The following is a 19,469-nucleotide window of genomic DNA, read 5'->3' as shown; positions in this document are numbered from 1 at the left end:
GATCAACTTGAATGGAGATGAATTAAACACATGACACACATTGCTATCTCTGATATCACCTGCTGGTGAAGAGGAGCCACACCTGAGTTCATGGCATTGCTAAAGGAAGTTCAATCAATTTGCTCATCCAATCCTTCTGGAAAGGAAATCCAGATGTAGCCTCCCTGAACCTTCAAGAGACTTGTTGTGTACTCAAGATCAAACAGAAGAAAGTGAAATGAGATAAAATGTAAAGTAGTATCAAATAAAATGCTCACACAGAAAACTCTCCCTGAAGAAGAATTTAAGACCTTCTTGATCAAACACTTGCATATTATACAGTATTACCTGTGTTCTGCTGCTCACTCAAATGTCTAAACACAGAATTAGAAATTCTACCTCCTCTTTCATAAGTGATCACATCCATAAATCAAACCACAGAATCACTGAGGTTGGAAAAGACCCTTAAGACCGAGTCCAACATTAACCAAACACTGCCAACTCCACCATGTCCATGCACATCCTATCCATAATCCCTTTGACATGTCTGGAGACAGCATCTCCCACCTCTGCTGCTGTCGTGTTTTCTTTCCTGGACTGAACAAAACTCACTCTCTTTGTCTTTACTCACTGTTCACATTTTCTAAGTCCCTTGTAAGACCTTTTGCTCCAACAGTGACACTGCTATGTTTGTCTACATTTTACTGCCAGCACAGTGCATCCAGCATTGAGGGCTGTCAGGGCATGGAGGAAACTTACACAGAAGGGAGAGCACTCGTGCTGGAAAACACAAAACAGTGCAAATTAATATCCCTAAATTACTACAACATTAGATTGCAGATCCCCAGGGAGTGTGTATTTCATTCTGCAGCCTCAGAGTTGACCAAGAGCAACACACTCACACATTCTCCACCTACATTAAAACATTAAAAACCCCACCACAGCATCACAGAGGGTTATGGAGGGGCGGGGGGAGTAACTACATTTTGCAGTGGTGCAATACTGGGGGGGAAATACCAAAGTGGCACAACAAAGATCAAAAGCAGAGCTGGCCTTCAGCCATGAAGAAAACAGTGGAGCTTACATCACCAGAAAGAAGGTTTGGAATTTGGTTTTGTTTCAGGACATAAGAAAATACATTCGTGGAACCTGAACCTTCCAACTCGCAGGAAGTGGTGCAGCTCCTGCCGCTCCCTGACATGCCAGAACACTGCTCCGTGGCTGGGGCACCGCGTCCCCGTGGGGAACGCACCCCGGGACACGTGTTTCTGGCAGAGGAGCCCCCGGGCGTCCCAAACACACAGAAATGTTTCCTCCATCGAGCAGAACCGTGAGCTGGGAGCTCTTAGACACGGGCACTGTTCTGAAATGGCAAAACGCTCAGTCCGCTGCAGTTTCCTTCCCATCAGCCCGCACCACGTGCTGGGCTATCGCACGGAGCTGGCCCGGTTCGGCCCCGCCCGCCCAAGACAGGATGCGGCGGTCGGAGAGGCCGTGCGAGCGCTCGGCCGGCCGGGGGCAGCGGGCTGCTGCGGGTGCTCCGCGGCGAGGGGCCACGGGCCGAGCGCCCTTTTCCGCGGCTGCGCGCAGGGCCGGGCCGGGCCGGGCCGGCCGGGCGGGACCCTCTGCGGCGCCGGCGCGCCCCCCGCTAACTGCCCGCGCCTCCCGGAGCTGCCCGACAGCGCCCCGCTACGCTCTTCAGGGCGGCGAGCTACAGCGTACACCGCTCCGGCCGCCGCCATCGCCAAGGCTCGTCGCCCGGCCGCCTCGCTTCCGCCTCCGGCACGGCCCGGCCCCGCTCCGCCCCTTGAATATGCTCGGCCCGGCCCCCGGCCATGGCCCGGCGCCGCCCGCCTGCCAAGTGCCGGGCTCGCTCCGGCCAACTTGGCCCCCATTGCGGGTGCTGCCATGCCGCCCCTGCCGGAGGCCCGCCCCGCCCCCGCCGTGGAGGGCCGATGGCGGCGGTGCCGCCCCGCCGGGCGGGAGGTGGTGCGCGCGGTTCCGGCGGCAAAATGGCCTCTGAGCGAACACTGAGGCACATCTAAAAATACATAAATTACGCGATTAATTACATCTCGCTTACTGTCTAAAGGTGTCCCCGCCCATGGGTGGGACTAAACGAGGAGCTGGGCTCGATGGTGCTGCGGGCTCCCTTCCAACTCGGCCTGTTCTGTAATTCTGTGATCTTTAAGCTCTCTTCCCACTCAATCCATTCTTGTGATTCTATGACATTAATTTTTTTTAAGTGTTAAAACATTAACCAGCAGCAACAACAAAAAAGTTACATTTTCAATGTGTAATATTTGTTTTCCAAAAATACAGTTCAGCTTGTTCTAAACATGAGTATGAAAAGTTAACTTATATACATGTAAGGGGGAAAAAAAAATTCAAGCTTCCCAGGGATAAAAAGACTTAATTGTGGCCAAACACTATTACTCATAGGTGTTGTACCTCGAGCTCATCTGATCTGCCCAGTTCTGTGAACACAGGCAGATCACTTAAAAATCCAGCTTTCCCCCCAAAGAGCTTAGTCTAAATAACATTTATTTTTCTTAGCAGAGACTTAGAGGACTGCAAGAAGGGGAAAAATCCACCTAGAGCAAATTATTCCATCTGAAAATAAAATTATGCAGAATTTATTTTTAAGAATTCTCCACCAAATTAAAAGGTAGACCAGACTCTTGATGCAGTGGTGTTTGAATCTGGACACAGAGAAAGGATCCATCCCAGCAGAGACTCTGGAAGACAGAGCAAATGCTGGCTCTGCAGGAAGCGAAGCAGGTCAAAGGCTGTGAATCCTTCCCATCTCAAATGCTAAGAGATGGCCACTCATCATCACAACGTATATATTGGCATTTACTAGGGGCAACTTCCAGCAAAAGATAAAATTTGGGCTCTGGAGAAAGTTACTTTACAGTAAAGAGCAAATCCCACTGCATGTTCTATTTCCGGCACAAATATTAGTTTTCCGACTCTTATTTGGGGTCTGTGTTAAATTAAGTATGACTTGGGCCACAGAGCTTTGAAGCTGTAGACCAAATGCTTTTATTTTTGTTATAGTATTTAATATGATCCAGTGAAATTGGTTGATGCACTTGGAAAAATGCTTTTGATTAGCCTTTGTTGTTGAGCCGTGAGCCCCTACCCTCATGCCAGTCCTCAGCTTCAGGCTTACACTGGGCGAAACACAGCCCTTTTTCAGGAATTCTGAACACCTGGATTAGGATGAGGAAGAGCAGATCTGAGAGGAGGTAGCACCATCTTTTCAACCACCAGAGGTGGAACACAAACCAGCTTTTAAGGTTTTTGGATGCTTTCAATAGCAATGAAGAATCCATATGAAATGGATACTGCAGACTGTCTTAAACCCAAGAATAGCTATTGCAGTCCAAAGCCAACTCCAGAGAGATTATTTGGCTTCAGATGAGATGTTACACGTGTGTCTGAGGGCCATAGAAGAGCAGTTGCATTTGATGCTGGGGTGTGTATGTGTCACCCCTTTGTTATGGATGCAGCCTGGGCCAGTGGAAGGTGTCCCTGCCCAAGGCAGGGGCGTGGAATCCAAACCATTCCATGATTCTGTGATTGACACTAATATATGGTTTAACACTGCTACAGGGAAAAAAATTTGGCTACCAGAGTTTAATTTCTGCAGGAAAGGACAGGGATGGTCCAGGCCATACACAAAGCCAGGAAGGACATCCCTCTCCACAAGGCAGGCTGCTCTGGACACCAATCATGGGACTAAAGGAAAAAAGATGGATGTGGGGAGGTGGCAGCAAGCAGTGGGCTTATGGAAAGGGATCATGCTGCCTAGACAGGATATCTGAAATAAGTTCCAAGCATCTTGTTTAAGGTTTTGTGGGAAAGGAGGAGTCTCAAGGAGGACTGTGAAGGTGACAGTGTGCCTTTACTAGTCTCCTCTTGTGACCCTTTTCACTATCCAGTGTTATTTTAAGTCCTAGACTCCCATGAGCAGTGCTAAATTTGAGAGTTGTACCATATAATATGGATTTCCCATACAAATACAATCAGATCTCATCTCTCACGTGAAAATCTTGGCTTTTCCTGTGTTTTGATAGCAGCAACAGTTTTTTCTGGACTTCAGCAGCCCAGACAACTGAGCATCCAAAAGCTTGCTATTAAGCCAGTGTGCATAAATCACCCCTGTACTCTCTGCTGAGCTCACCAGGCTTTTGTGCATCCCTGGAGCCACTCTGGGCCACAGGACAGGGAGTTGGAGCAGACTCACTGCTTTTCCACACAGTGTGGAGTCACTCCCCCCATGCACATAAAACCTGCTGCAACTGCATCACATTTGCAGAGCTGCACATGGGACACTTACTTTTTTGGGCTGCAACAGCCACTGTGAGCAAAATCCCCCAAAATTCTCCATACAGGCCTGAAAATATTATCCTGCTTCTGTTGCTTGGGAAATTTAATCCACCTGCTGTCCAGCCTTCTTCCTTGAGAGGTTTTATAAAGATACCATTTGAGAGATGGGATTACTTTCTGAAATTATATGTTCTTCCCAGAAAATAAAAATAAATATCCCCACAAGGAAGATGGGGATATTTAAGCTCCTCACCACCTTGTTGCTGTCGGGGAGTAAGAAGGCATGTGCTTGAATATTTTCGAGGAACTCACGAGTTATGTATTCTTCCCTAATAGATGTGTCAAGCCTGGCCCCTTTGGAATGGAGGAGCAAAGGGAAATGCCCCTAGGGAATCCCATGTTACTCAGCCCTGCTCCCGTTTATCAGCAGTGCTGGACCTTGTCAATGCTGAGAAATTTGCTGAAGGGAGAAGACTAGAGCTCAAAAGAGTGAAGGACAAGAAAAACCAATATAGTGACTCAGGGTATCTCCTATTTTGAGTTACTGCTGGTGACTGGAAGTGGAGAACTGTAGCTGTGATCCTGGCCGTGCTCCTCGCTGTGCCATAGGGATTAAACTCCTCCAGCACTGTCAGCAGCCTGACATCTAGTGGAGGCGGAACAGTGGGCAGCAGAACTCAGCCTGACACCATCCGGCTGCAGGGGTCATTTATGCACTGCGGGTGTGGAGTTCATGGCATTGATTAAACCCGTTTGTGAAATATAAAATAGTGAGTTAATCTACTCGTCTTTATCGTGCACTAAATACACGGGAGATGGGTCCCTTCCGACTCAGGATAGTCACAAGGATTCTGAATCACAGCAACCCAAGACTTTAGAAGGTTTTCTGCACCTACAATACTTGTTCAGCAGATAAGCTTTGTAGGATGAGTGCAACGGGCCTGAGATTGGTATCTTCATGTTAAGAAACAAATACCTACAACGTTTGCTTTTGCAGCATCTCTGAAAGCCAGTCTTATGTCACCTTAGGAAATAATATTTGGGAAGATGCTATGGGTAACTAGAAGTCGCCACATTGTCTCTAAGGACAAAATATACCCAGTTGTTAGGCTGACAGATACAGATCTGAGAAACAAAGGGTTAAATTTCAATTTTTTAGAATCCCTTTCTTTAAGTCTCTGTTGATTTTTGCAGCTGTAAGAAAAGTTTAGATGCTCGTGAGAAAAGGGTGTTGGAAATTGTGAGCATTCATTTTAATATAATCCTACGAAGCTCATGAAGTTCTAGTTAAAAATGTCATAACTCATTTTCTTAGGATTGTCCTATACCAGCTTAATATTCCTTTGAAAGACACATGCAACCTAAACTTTAAAAAAAAAAGGAAGAAATATTGCTATTAAAATAATATCTCTAGAAGGTTTCAGAAGATTCATGGATATGGGGATATTTTATTGCCTTTTAATTTCATAACCTTAACGCACTGAAGAAATATCTGATGAAACCTTCCTGCCATACCTGTGGACCTGAAAAAAAGAAAATTATGTTTCTTTTAAACCAGTATGTAAAGTGTGGCCAAAAAAATCATCTAATTATGTATTTGAAGGAAACTTTTATCCATTTGTGTTTTATATGACTTTTTCCCACAAGGTCATGTCAATAGACTAAAGTGATAGATTATTAATTTTTTTAAACCAACATCTTTGATATCTTAATCAGCCACAAATATAAATGAAATTATATACTTTCTTCCTGCATTTGCTGATTATGAGATTCAGCCTCTGCAGAAGTCATTATTTGTATTTATATGACAGGCTTCTAAATTTAAAAATCCCACACTCTTTAATGACTGAGAATAAGAGTGCTTTGGAGCTATAAATATCCCAGCTCCCCTGGATATAGAAGCAGATTTTGAAGGAGGGGGGTGTCCATCTGTTCACCTGGGCAATGTCCTCCTAAAGCCCCAAACTCCTCCAAGCACAGCCAGCCCTGTGTCCCCTCCGTGTGCCACACGTCACCCACCTACCAGATCTGAGCTCCGTGGGTCCCCTCAGCCTCCCCCAGAACTCACCAGCCTGGGCGTGCCTCAGGAACACTGCTATAAATTAATAATTAAAATATTAACTATTAGCGCCCTGCAAACACAGACATGTTCAGGACACTGCCGGGGAAGGGCGAGCCTGCTTTTTGGTCTGAGCAAGTGCTGATATTCACAGAACACAAATACTGGGTTCACCGGGCTGGGGAAACAGGAGAAAACCCAGTGGTGGGTCAGAGGTGGAGCCTCGGTTGGCAGGAACCGGGACTGGGATCTGACTTCTCTCTTCCCCCTTCTCCTCGCCCATCATTTTTGTTACCCAGGACTCGGCACTGTCACATTCAGCGGGAAAAATGTGGAGTCACTTGATAAATCAAAAGCAGGTAACAGAGTCAGTTTTTTCCAGCAGAAGGCAAAGCTTTGTAAGACCATCATGTCAGACACAGCCTGAGCCCGGCGTGCACCTTCATTCCTGAAGCAAGGAGTGCCTCTGCCGAGGAATCTGTTATAAATCACATTTTTAGTGAGACTGGCAAAGCCGCATAACTCTGGCCTCGGGGAATCTGTCTAATTTGTCAGCTAAAATTCAGCCTCCCGATAGAAAACTAGTCCATTCATGCTCCGTGAAGGCTAATTACCCGTGGAAGGAATCTGCTCAGGGAGCTGTCAGCAGCGGAGTGCTGTGGCACCCTCCTGGGGCCGGGAGCTGCCCGGGAAGGTGGGCAGAGGTCCCGCTCCTCCCGTGCTGAGCCGCAGCCCCGCAGCCGCTGTGCCCATCTCTCCTGCACACCTGCACTGGCACTGGGGTGCCCTGAGACAAGTGTCCCGCTGGGATGGCTCTGCAGGGAAACCCCTTGCCCCCAGCAGCAGGCTGCCCTCTGTACCTGGAAGCGGCAGGATTGTCTAAAAGAGGCGGGATTTGCAAGAAAAGGGGTGTTTGGTCGGACCATCAGCACGGCTGCAGAAGCCAGGGGGGTTCTTGGCACCCACGTCCTTCAGCCCAGCAAAGGAAGCTGCTTACAAACTCCCTGTCCCTTACGTGTCCAGACAGAAGAGGCACAAATGGCATACAGCAAATAGGAGCCTCCAAAAACAATTCTGGGAAGAAACACTCCTTAAATTCTTAGGAACTTGTTTCTTATAATCATTATAATCATATGATTATAATCATAACCATATAATCATGCATTGTGAACTGCAAAAACTCCAGCATTGAATGAATTTCCACAAATCTAACACCTCTTATTTCAGAGGAGAACTGAGTTTCCTTACCGGACTAATGAAAGTAGTTACAAAGATTTTCTAACTACAAATCAGAATTTAATTCCCTTCCATAATGTTCAGCGTGCAGTAGGTTTTTTTCCTTCTGGGATATTATCCTCTCTCGTTTGTCCCAAACTTTGATGGACAAAGCACCTCTGTAGCTCTCTTCCAGCTTAGTGACATTTTTAAATGACCGTGTTTTGTGCTACTAAATATGTAGCCCAAACTTACAGTATGTCCCTGGGATAGCAATGAAAATGGGAAGAGATTTTGGAATAGTTGTTGATTGTTGGGGAAAAAAGTGATCATTGACAGTTACTAGCAACCATTAACAACTAAAGGTTTAGTACCTGTCGAGGCCAGGTTGTGATCCTGTAAGAAATCTCTTTGTTTGGCTGTTTAACTTACTTTAGCAGTCTTTTGTCATACAGTTATGAACAGGTCTCCTGGACTGAACTAATGGTATAAAATAAGGAAAACAGGTATGAACAAGAAGAGAATTGCTTGGATAACAGATATGTCCAGCCCAAACCTCTCTGTAGCCACTTTTTCATCTATTATAGGAAGACTAAGTTGAAAAATACTGTTACCAAAAACTGTTTGCTGGAATTAAAAGTATAAAGCAGAATGACCAGGAGAGCCTGACTCCAGAGGGTGCTGAGTGCAAGTTTGCAAGAAACTGAGCAGTCCTGGGATGATTATCAACCTTGAAATAATGCCCTTGTTTAAGTTTCTTGATGTACCAAGGCCCTTCTGTCCTGTTTGACTCCATCAAGTCTGTGTGTTTGTTCTGTTAGATGGCATCAATAACCAGTCTCTTCTCAGAGTGCTGTGTAGAAAAGGGGGCATAATTGTCTGAAAAGAGGCCTGGTAAGTGTTTGCTTTTAAATCAAAGAACACTTTTGAAATATTAAATAAAGAGGGACTACAATATATAAGTCACTCCAACCCATCTCAAAAATACTGACACACATTAATGATTTACTTTGGGCTCATACATCTATTTGCTTTTGCATTCAAAACACTGCATTGTTACCTTGGTAACCCCAATATCTCACAGAATTTAGCTTATTCTCCATCTAAAGTACACCCTCTTGAGGAAATTCATACAGGTTCTCACGAGAGCACTTTTCCCTTTTCCCCCCATTGTTTGTAAAGGAAGAAATAATGACTGGTTTTGTCGTGAATGGGCCACTTTTGTCTTTTCTTCCTCCCCTCTCCCATCCCATTAATGACAGCTGAGTTTTAAACACGACATACATTCAGCCTGTGTTCTCTGTTTAACAATGATCCCAGCCTTAAATGAGTTGGGTGGCTCTGCTCCCATACTGATATGCTGCAAAGGCCCTTTCTGAGGAATTCCTCTCCTTGTTTGGGAGGATACCTTCACTCAGCAGTCTGTCCTCTCACATGTACTCCTCTACACCAGAGCAGGAGGGGGGGCTGCGGGAACGCGGGGCAGGGATGGGAGAGGGCAGGGTGGGATAACTGGCATTGCCACCTTCCCACAAAGCCTGACGGGGCAGGTGATCCTGGGGAGGGAAGTCAGAGCTGGAAAGGAAGATAAACTCTGCCGTTTGTGCTGTGACACAGCCCAGAGCTATAGCAAACCCAAGCTAGACCCCAAGCAAGCAGCTCCTGAACCAGAAAATGCCATCCACGTCCCTCCTGTCCCCTCCTGGCACACGGCACCGTGGGGCTGCCACACCTCTCTGAGCACAGGCCAGAAAGATGCCAGTCAGTGGAGAGCTCTGGAGAGTTACACCCGGGGTGTGTGGAGGAGTCCATCCCCTGGGCAGGGACAGCACAGCCACAGCCACAGCCACACTCTGCTAACGCCAGAAACAGCAACAACCTCCTACCCAACCTCTGGGCTACAGGGCAAATCAATTTTTGTTCCAGATGCTGATTTTAATAATTAAGAAGATTTATTCAGACTGGTACAGAAGAAATGCAAGAGGTAAATGCAAGCTTAAAGCTACGGAAGAGTTTCAAAGCTTGTTACTCAACATTATTTACTTGCTGTGTAATCTCTTCTCATCACTCATTGACCACTGGCAAACAAAGCTCTGAGCTGACAGCAGCTTCCAACTTTTCTTCCTCAAGCCCTGATTCTTAAAAATACCTTCTTTTTGAAGTTCTATTTCAACCTCTACAGACACTCTGTCCAAAAATCTTTCCTAAAAGCACCATCCTGCCTGTCTTTTGCATTTAAGAAATTCACAGGGGAGCTCACAGTAAGCCAGGCAGGGAAATTATTTTATCTTAACAAGACTAAAGAAGAAAAAAATTCCAAAGGGAGTGAAGCCAACCTGCTTACAGAAAGAAAAGAAGCCTCTTTTCTTGATTTTTTTTCTCTTTGATTTATAAAAACATCTTGTTAATCTCTGCAGGGTTTCTGAGAGGAAAAATGTCTGAGACCCCTACACAGCAATATAAGTTAGATACATGTGAAGAAGAAAAGACTGACTGATTTAATGATTAAACAAAAAGAGGAGGTGTAAATGACTGAGGAATCTATCAGGGAAACATATTAACTGCAGTTTCCTAATCTGTCTACCTTTGCATTCTTAATAATTCACTTGGACATGCTGAGGTGAGTGTCTCAGCTCTTCCTAACCTTAAATATTGAGAGGTTTTATCCATTTCAACCACACAAAAACCCCATCAGACTGTATCCAGTTTGTTACAGTTAATAAATCTGACTCAATACTGATGAAAGTATTTTGGATTATGTCATCTTTATATATTTTTTAAATTTAGATGAAATAAAGTGTTTTTCAGATTTATTTTTTTTTACAAAAACAGTGATTGTTTTTTTCTTTCTAGGCAAATTTCTCTGAAATTGTCCCGGTTTTGAAGTGAGGATAAAAGATGTTTACAAGCATTTAAATGTGAAAGAGGAAAGAAAAGTTTATTAAGAGATTTGCAGCATTTGGATAAAACAAGAGTAAATAGAGTGCATCCTAATCTGGGTAGGAATGACAACACACAACTGCTTTTATAACCACTAGGTAAGTAAAGAACTGCAAAAACTAAGTGCCAGCAATACAACCTTAAGGAATATTATGAAAAAAGTACTGACTGAATTTGCTGGTTTAGCGACAGAAATAACAGAATAAATTAGTCAAATGAGTCTAATGAGCTCCAGCCATAGTATTTTTTCCTGTCACACACAGAAAGGGAGGGTATTTTATAGGAGTTACCTCCAGGAGATGAACAACCTTCTGCTGAGCAGAGATGGAATGTTAATGGCTTTGAAAATGAAAGTTACTTGGGCATCCAGAAGCTCCCATTGACCTCAGACAAGGATGGTTAATCAGACATGATTCCCCTCAAACAAGGATGGTTAATCAGACATGATTCCCCTCAAACAAGGATGGCTAAATCAGACCTGATTCACTGTCTTATGGTTCTACCTTTGCTGAGGGACAGCAGTGAAAATTCTGGAAACTGAGACCCAGAATATTGCTGTTCCTTCATATGGGAAAAGCTCCTGGTGTAATTTGTGCTGTGCTCATTCTAGGGGCAAACCCAGGCATTTTACCATAAATTCAGACGGATGTAAGAGGAGATGAACTCTGTGTGAGTGGAGCAGCCTCTCCTCTGTGTTCTGGTTGGGAACACACTCAGTTACAAGGGGCACATTATCTTCTCCTCCATGGAAGCTCAGCTGTGTTGCCTTGCAGATGACTGGGAAAGAAAGCCAAAGCACCGTTCCTGTGTGATCACTCCCATGTTCCTCCCCTCACACCCCTGCAAAAGCCACCCCAAAAGCTGCCCGTGCAGCCCTGACCATGCCCAGCCCTGTGGAGGGGGCTCATGTGCCTGTCGGGGTGGGGAGAGGTGGGAGAGGAGGCTGTGGCTGAAGTGCCAAAGGAGAAGCCTGGAGGGTGTTCTCCCCTTGCCTTATCAGTGTGGAGCAGAGGGCTGGGGGGAGAAGGTTGTTCCTGGCTGTAGTGCACATTTCCCCAGCTCAGCTGGAGTCCTCCTGCTCGTGGTTCATCCTCACAAATGCCATGTCAGGCCCTGGGCCAACACAAACACCAAGTCTGTCTTCAACATATGCAGTGAAAAAAAAAAAACTTAGTTCCAGCTCTCTCCAGATGAGAGTGTTTGCAGCCAGGGGGAGGAAATGAGGAGGGCTCTGGGTGTTGTAGCTGGGCAATGCTGATCTCTGCCCTCAGTAGGTCCTGTTGTGGAGAGCACAGCTACTTCCCCTAAGCTGGCATGCTTTAGAGGGGATTACAATACAAATAAAAAGGTGTTCAAACACTCCAGGAGAAGACCTTGAAGGAGCATGTCTTAATTCAGCAGGAGAGCTGTGACAGGAGTGCCAGCACACCCTGTGATCCAAGGCAGATACAGGTGCCTTATGCCCCATGCCAGTGGGAAACCTCCAGTGTTCCTTCCCGATAAACACGTGTTAACAAGACACAACATCTTTGAGGATGTTTGTTTGTTTTCTCTTTAAAATATCCCCATGTTGTAAAAGTCTGCAAAACTACCTCCTCCACTCTCAGGTGTTGGTAAACATATTCAAGCCCGGTATTTAAATAGGCTGAGACCTTGAAGTCTTTTTCATTTTCTTGTGCCTGGAGAGCCAGTCATGCATGAAGCAGAAATAGCATGAATAAAAAAAATTAAACAAAACAAGAACTTTGCAAGAGAGGGAGCAACTGAAATGGATCCTGTTTGATCACAGCTGAAGATATAAAGAAAAAAAAAGAGAAGTTAACTTTGTTTGCAGGCGGTTGGTCACTAAAAATGAAATAAAACCCCAAAGATATCATAAATTAATAAATTATTCATGGTAATTAGGTTGCCAAGCATAAATCCACGCAGTTTTCACTGAGAATAAAGATCCCAGGCTGGTTTCCTGGCCTGGATCCAGATAAGGTAATTACATTGTGCCTACTCAAATTTCCCCTTCAGTTCAGCCTGATGTATTTGTCTTCCTCTCTGAAAACTGTTGTCTAACAAATCTAAAATCTGCCACTTGCCTTTCAATGCTGGGAGGCTTTGGGGTTTGCTACAGGACTCTTTATACCTCTCCCCAACTAGGCTTCATATTTCTTAGCCTGATAGCACTAAAAAAATAGAGCTCAAGCCACAGCATTGCTAAGTGCTAAGCTCTAAGATTTCCATACAATCTTACTGCCCTTGAGTGAAACTTTTAGCTGTGCCAAACCCCACCCAGTTCAGCCCAGCCTCCAAAAGCTGCTACAGGTTTTTAGCACGAGTTAGGAACCAAATTTCAGTGAGGCTTCCCTCTGCAGATACAGACATTGCATCCTAATGCAGCCCTGTGGGCTGACAAACACTTCAAAAGCACTGGAGGCTGTTCCTGCAGCTCCACCTTTTGGGAGCTGGTTATTCCTTTACTAGAGAGGGACTTAACCTTGTATTTGTGGCTGACATCAATCCCTAAAATATAAAGAATAAAACACCTTGGAGGTTTTGAAGATGAATTGGTTCCTCCTGAAAGATCTATAATGTGTTAGGCTGAAGATACTTTTATTCTAAATAGTTTCTGAAGGCAGCCCAGTACCAGCAAGGACCCTGATTTATATCCATATTTATCATCACCATCAAAATGTTTTCTTTGGTGCTTTCTGCTTAAGATTTACTTGGAATCCTTGTGCCAGATTGGGACGTGCTCAAAGTAGACCGTGTCAAATATGACAGCATCTGGTCCACGTGGAATTCAATTTTATTCTTGTAGGTTTGAGATGGATTTGTTTTCTAATCCTCCAGTTGCAGACAGGAGCCTTCATGCAGTAAAGTGCTGAGTACCTCCAGCACAGCTGGGTGATTTCTGTGCTCCAGTGGGAGGCCAAATTATCCTGTCCCTTTTTGAGAGTCCGGCACAGCAGGAGCAGGTGCTACCCTGTACTGGGGGTCTGAAGATATTTGAAACATGCAGAAAGCAACCTGCATGCCATGAACTTCCAAAACACCTGGATCTGGACTACAGCACTAGTTCACCTCTGCTGGAAAAAGCAGGGGTGTGCTGGAGACTGAAGGCACTGATCCAGAGCCCACCAGAAGTTCTGACACATCTGCATTCCACTGGGACTTGAACCAAGTCTGCGGTGGGTTTTAAGATGAAAAGACACTGTGGCAGCCAAGAGTGACCTTTAAGAGAAGAGAATCTCCCCAGAAAAAAATATCCTCACTTGTTGGTTCCAGAAACTGGGGGGACGAGTGAAAAAACTAATAACTCGCAGATCAACAAAAAACCCTTTTTACCTCTTTTCACTCTTCCACCATGGATTAAATTGCTTTGATGAATATCAGACGTGTATTTGCCTTTCATCACTTTTCATGTTCTAAGCCTTGCCCCCAGACTCAGCATCTCTGTTTCAGACTACTAAATATTGTATGTGCACAGGAGCAATTTGGTGTATATAATGATAGGCACGATCATTAAATTGGTTTCCAGTGTCTTCCAGGCTGCGTCCCTGCAGAATTGCAATTAAACACTTGACAAACCACAAGGCTATGCTAATCCCACTTCAAAAATCCCTGCTGGCAAGGATGGCAGTCTGCCTTCCTTCTCCACTGAAAGACAGGGAGCCCTGGCATTACTCAGGCCCTTCTTAGAAATACTCTTTTCCCCCTTTGGTGGTTCGTGTTTCAGCTGTAACATTCTGCCTGAGTTGGCCATTGCTGTGTAACAATCTCCTCTTTGTTCAGCCCTGCTACCTCATTTCTCTCTATTAGCCTTTAATCCCTGTCAGGGTTTCACCTTTGCAGCGATGAGGTCACAGCTCATGTTGATTGGGAAAGGAAATCCTGATGATTGTTGCTGACAGAAAGCTGATAATGCTGGTTCAGGCAGCAATAAATTCTCAGTCTCTAAATGAAGACTAATCTTTGAGCCAGAAATCACCTCTTTCAGTAGTTTTTTTGGGCCTCATTCACAAATATTTTCCCATGCTCAAGCTGCCTGACCTTTGGAGCATTCAATGCACCTATGTTATTGTGCAGAACTGTTTTTCAGGGATCCAAATAAGCAGCCATCTATCAGTGAGAGGCAGGTGAAATTAGGAAATAAATCAATGGTGTTCTCCTCATTGGGAATGCAGCACTTGGAGCTCTCTGTAGCCTCTGCAGCCCAAAGTGCTAAACTGCTCTGTGCTGCTGAGCCATTCTGTCCTGTCAGCATTTTTATTTCTTCAAACGACTGGTGTTGTCAGGACCAGTTATATTTTATTTTTGGGGGGACAGAAATACAACATGCAGAGAGATGAAGAGGTGAGTAGGAGGTATTTGTGCTGTTAAATTCATGTTGCTGACCTGATGAGTGATTCAATAAAGACAGTTCTTGAATAACCCTGAGCAACACAGATGCTCCTTTCACAACATCATAAATGCTGTCTTTGGTGCAGTTCACCACCTTAAATCAAGTGTGGCCCTTCTCCTGTGCGTTAGCCATGACATGCAAACCCCTTGCACCTCCTGCAAGGACACAGCTCCTTGCTGTTGGACAAGGAGAACTTCATTCGAAATCCAAAACTTCAAATAATCAACAGCACTGTCAAAAAACTTATCTTCTGCACATTATATTGTCTTATTCTTTCTGTTCCTCCTGCTGTTCCCCAAAACAGATGTTCCCTCGACACACTGCAGTCTAATCTACCCCAGTGTCTTATCTACCAGAGCCTCAGTGCTCCCAGCTCAGCTGCTCTGAGCCCTGATTCCCTCCTGTTCAGCCGTTCCAGGCTCAGTGCTCCCGGAGCTGAGAGGCTGCTGGCTCAGAGCTCCAGCTCCCTCCCTGCCAGCCCAGCCTGGCTATTGTTTTTGTCTCTCAGCAGGCTGTGCTCACCCCTTTGATCAAAATAACTCTGGTCTGAATGCAGATTTGAACTTTACAAATTGGGTTTCCCCCAGCTAACAAAGTGGGCATTTAGTGCCTTTCCTGCCAGCAGTAACACAACTCCCTGCTCCAGTGCACAGCTGGGAGCACTTTAGTCCAGCAATCCCTATGTAATCTGTTATAATTTTTTTCTTCCTTCCACAGCGTGTTGGTCTTTCCAATGGCAAAAATCCACTATTACTTGGCCATAATTCTCCCTGAGTACAGGCTCCAGCAGAGCTCCTGAGGGGAGCAATTCAGGTACCTGAACACAGATGTGCAATGCCACAGTGGGCGATTGGGGCTGCCGAGATACCCACACCGGGCTGGCAGAGGGGATGGAGGAGCTGTGGAAGAGACACACGTTTCTGGAGGGGCAGCCAGAGTCCAGGGGGGCTGGAATGGAGCCTTGGCAAGATCTCAGTTGGTTTCAGACACCTGAGCCTGTCCAGCACCGTGCCATGGGAGGGGCAGATGCTCCTGTGCTCACCAGCAGAACTGATGGGTAAGTTTGCACCATACATTATCCAGGCTCAGAAATGGACTGTTGCATCATGCACAGAAACCAGCACTGCAGTGTTTATACTGGTATTCCCACCTTTGCAAGGATAAATCTCAGTATGTTTGTATTCTTATCCTTATGCCTACAGGTAACTACTTTATGTGTCTTATACATGTCTGCATCTGTCTGCATGTATCAGATTTTCCAATCCTTCTGTCAACTGAATCTACTGGCCTGTGGGTTAAACTCCTTGGAGGAGAAAGGGGAGCTTTGTTCCTTGAATTGCTTTGACTTTAGGATTCTTCCCTATCTTGGTTTAGGGAAAACTCTGCTGTCAGCTACGTTTTGTGTGCAAGATAAATTTCTCTTTAGAGAAATTTGGCTGGACCAAGACTCCTAAAGCTGCCTCACATCTCCAGCCTCTTCACACACCCACATCCTACCGTGCTGGGGCAGCTCAGGAGCCCAGGGGCAGCAGCAAACACCAGGGCTGTGGGGCAGACCGAGGTTCAGCTCCGCCTCAGGCCACGGAGCTTGAGCAGATACCTGGGAAATGCTCAGGAAAACTCAGCCCAGGGCAGTGCTGTCCCTGGAGCACAGAGCCAAGGAGCCAGGGTGCTGATGGTCTGTGTGACAGGGGAAGGGGCAGGAGCACCTTCCAGACGGGATTTACTGACCACAGACCCGAGTGGAGAGGGTGCAAGTCCTTCATCAGTGACCTTCTTCCACTGTTTAAACAAGTGACTGTTGGCTCTGCTCTGTAGGTCCTTTATATTTATTTGAATCATATTGCCTTGGAATCTTATAGAATATCAGCATTTCTATTCCTCAGTCCCATTTGCTGCAAGTTTCACATACATAATCTGTGGTTTAAATTTAAGGGTGGGCAGAGGGAAAGCACAACATCACTTTCTAGTAAGTCCAATATATTTTATTCTAGTCAGGGAAGGGTAGCATTTAAAGAAATTACTTCTATAAATACCTTAGCACATACTTTCTTTTTTGTTATACAGCCAAATTTTGAGGAGATTAAGGACTAGATAATAAAAAGCATTGACATACCTAAATACCACAGATAGCTAATCTGTCTTGACTCCTATGACAATGTCAGTCGGCATCTCTAGATTTTCAGGAATCTGGCCATGTGGAAAATAGTTTCAGATTCACAGAGCCTGTCAAATATTTGTTGGGTTCCTCCACATCAAGAGTTTCATTTTTGGTAAATAAAAAATAAGTTTGATGTGTTATGAGGGATCTAATTCATCTACCATTGTAGAAGGATTGAAAAGAAAACAGAGGATGGGGAGAGAGACAGCAAAAGATGCCAAGTCATTAGTGAAATTATCAGGTCAAAACTAATGGCAGTGCTCCATGGACTCCAGGAAAGTAAATTCAGGCCATGAACCACAACTGGAAGAGAAGCCAGGATGCAGTGTAACTTCAGAGGTGGATGCTGTGCAGTTATTTCTGAGGCAGAGCCAGCGCCGCACTTACCCAAGTGCTCCTTATTTGAGTGTGAGTTCAGTGCCATGTAACACTCACCAGCTGCAGAACAGAGCAGGGCTCGATCCCCAGATCCCACCTCAGCTGACCCTTGTGCCTGTTCAGAGTCCCAGGCCCCTGCCCAGGCAAGCCCATCTCTAGCTCTGGTGTAGCTCCCCTCTAGCCCTGTCTCAGTGAGCAGTTCTGCAGATATGGGAAATCTTGTGGGTTTGGGGGGGGGGGGAACATCTCATTTTGTCAATCCCCTTCAATGAGAGCAATCTTTTAGCCACCCACACCCACCAGGTAACTGTGCTTGGCCAGACACCAAAACCAAAGTCAGGCCTGAGCCAGCAGTGATTTCAGTGTAACCTTTTCCTGGAAAGGGGCTCGGGGAAGCCCCTGTGTTCTCAGACTGCATTAATGCCCACTTGGATGCTTTGCTGCCTCTTTCTCCCATTTCACCCACATGGCCACCTTCTCTGCTCTCTGTCTGCCAGGGGGCCAGCAGCTCCACAAACCCAGGGGCAGAACATCTCACTGCTCTTTGACTGACAGACGCTGGCATCCGAAACACTCTGTCTGTGTTCCCAGCTGTTCCCCATCTGAGAAAATTAAGGAGGGGGAGGTGGAATACGGTGTCAGGTGCAACTCTTGCTCAGGGTAAAAATGAATTAAAGTCATAAACATTCAGAGAGCTCAGCAGCCACAGGTACATGAGTTGGAGAGAACGGAGCTGTTCGCACGAGCTGAAGACACAACACTGAAATCAGTCTCACACGTAACTCAAGGCAAAACGAAACTCACTGTTACTAAAGAAAGCAAAGTTTACATGATTTGTTAACTGATGGAGCCTGACTAAACAAATAAACTACGAGATTTAACAGCTGTGAAAGAAGTCCCTAATCCATAAAACATGAAGTGCATCATAAGCTGAAGGCTACAGAGTCTCTTTTTCCTCATGCTCTGTATAGTTGTTTTACAAACTACTACTTTGTCCTCTCTTGATACCACAGATAATCTGATGCTTCCTGGTAGAGCTGGACAAATGCTCACCAGCTCAATAGGTACAAATGTACACAATTTTTCCACTTTGGAAGAGAAAAATCCCACTTTTTTTCTAATTTCTAACTACTAGACAGCTGGCCACAGTTAAAGCACCATCTAGTACTTTCTGGTTAGCCTTAGTTATACACATATTTGTAATTTTCAAAACCTAAACTGTAGTTACAGAGTTACGATGGTATCCATTACACTGGTGCTTTTTTATCATTGTTACAACTTCTGCCCAAAATGTTGGCAGTATTAGGACAATTCAGCAACATGTAATTTAACTTACCTCGCATCCAGAGCTGAGGGTGGTCCCTCTGATCAGGTCCGAGGTCACTGATGGGGCAGGTTCAGAGAAAGCTGTTCTTGCCTTTGCCAGGGTCAGCCTGGTGAGGGAAACCCCAAAGCTCTTTTATCAGCTCTCCCCTATCACTGTGTGACCTGCACCAGATCTCCCTCGTGGGGAAACCACACATGGCCAAACCAAAGAGCTCATCACCATCCCAGGAATCAACCTGCCAGCGTGGCTCTGTGAGCACTGCCAGGCTGAGGTGCCCATGCCCTGTGGTGTGACACACCACAGCTGGCTTTATTCCATTTCATTTATTGGGGTTTCATTTAAATGGGACCGGTGACTCCGTTTCCATCCAAGCAATACCAAAGCCAGGTGTGAGCATAAAGCAGCTGTGCTTTGCCCTCGTGGGCCCTTAATCACCATCACAGCCCTCCCTGCACCTCTGCCCTGTGTGACATTCTGCTGGGGCTGGGACCTGCTCCTGCCCACAGGGACGAGCAGCCCTGCAGCCCTGTTGCCACTGAGGAGGCAGAAGGGAGTGAGTCGTGGCTCCTGGTTCCCATGGCTCCTGGCTCCCGTGGCTCCTGGCTCCCGTGGCTCCTGGCTCCCGTGACTCCTGGTTCCCGTGGCTCCTGGCTCCCGTGGCTCCTGGCTCCCATGACTCCCA

The 19,469-nt window shown here is 45.8% G+C and overlaps 1 protein-coding gene across 1 annotated transcript in view; it reads right to left on the bottom strand.

Annotated features, from left to right (window-relative positions):
- The window catches only part of ATXN10 (ataxin 10), a 65,966-nt gene extending 64,668 nt beyond the window's left edge, over positions 1 to 1,298 (bottom strand). The window contains exon 1 of the mRNA XM_029963731.1: positions 1,135 to 1,298. Within this exon, the coding sequence (XP_029819591.1) occupies positions 1,135 to 1,298 (164 nt within the window). The remainder of the gene's footprint in view (positions 1 to 1,134) is intronic.
- Between the last annotated feature and the right edge of the window lie 18,171 nt (positions 1,299 to 19,469).

This window comes from Manacus vitellinus, unplaced genomic scaffold (assembly GCF_001715985.3).
Source record: "Manacus vitellinus isolate BGI_N305 unplaced genomic scaffold, ASM171598v3 scaffold_104_pilon, whole genome shotgun sequence".
NCBI lineage: Eukaryota > Metazoa > Chordata > Aves > Passeriformes > Pipridae > Manacus > Manacus vitellinus.
The sequence above is the reverse complement of the archived record's forward strand: the minus strand, read 5'-3'. Positions and strand labels throughout refer to the sequence as shown.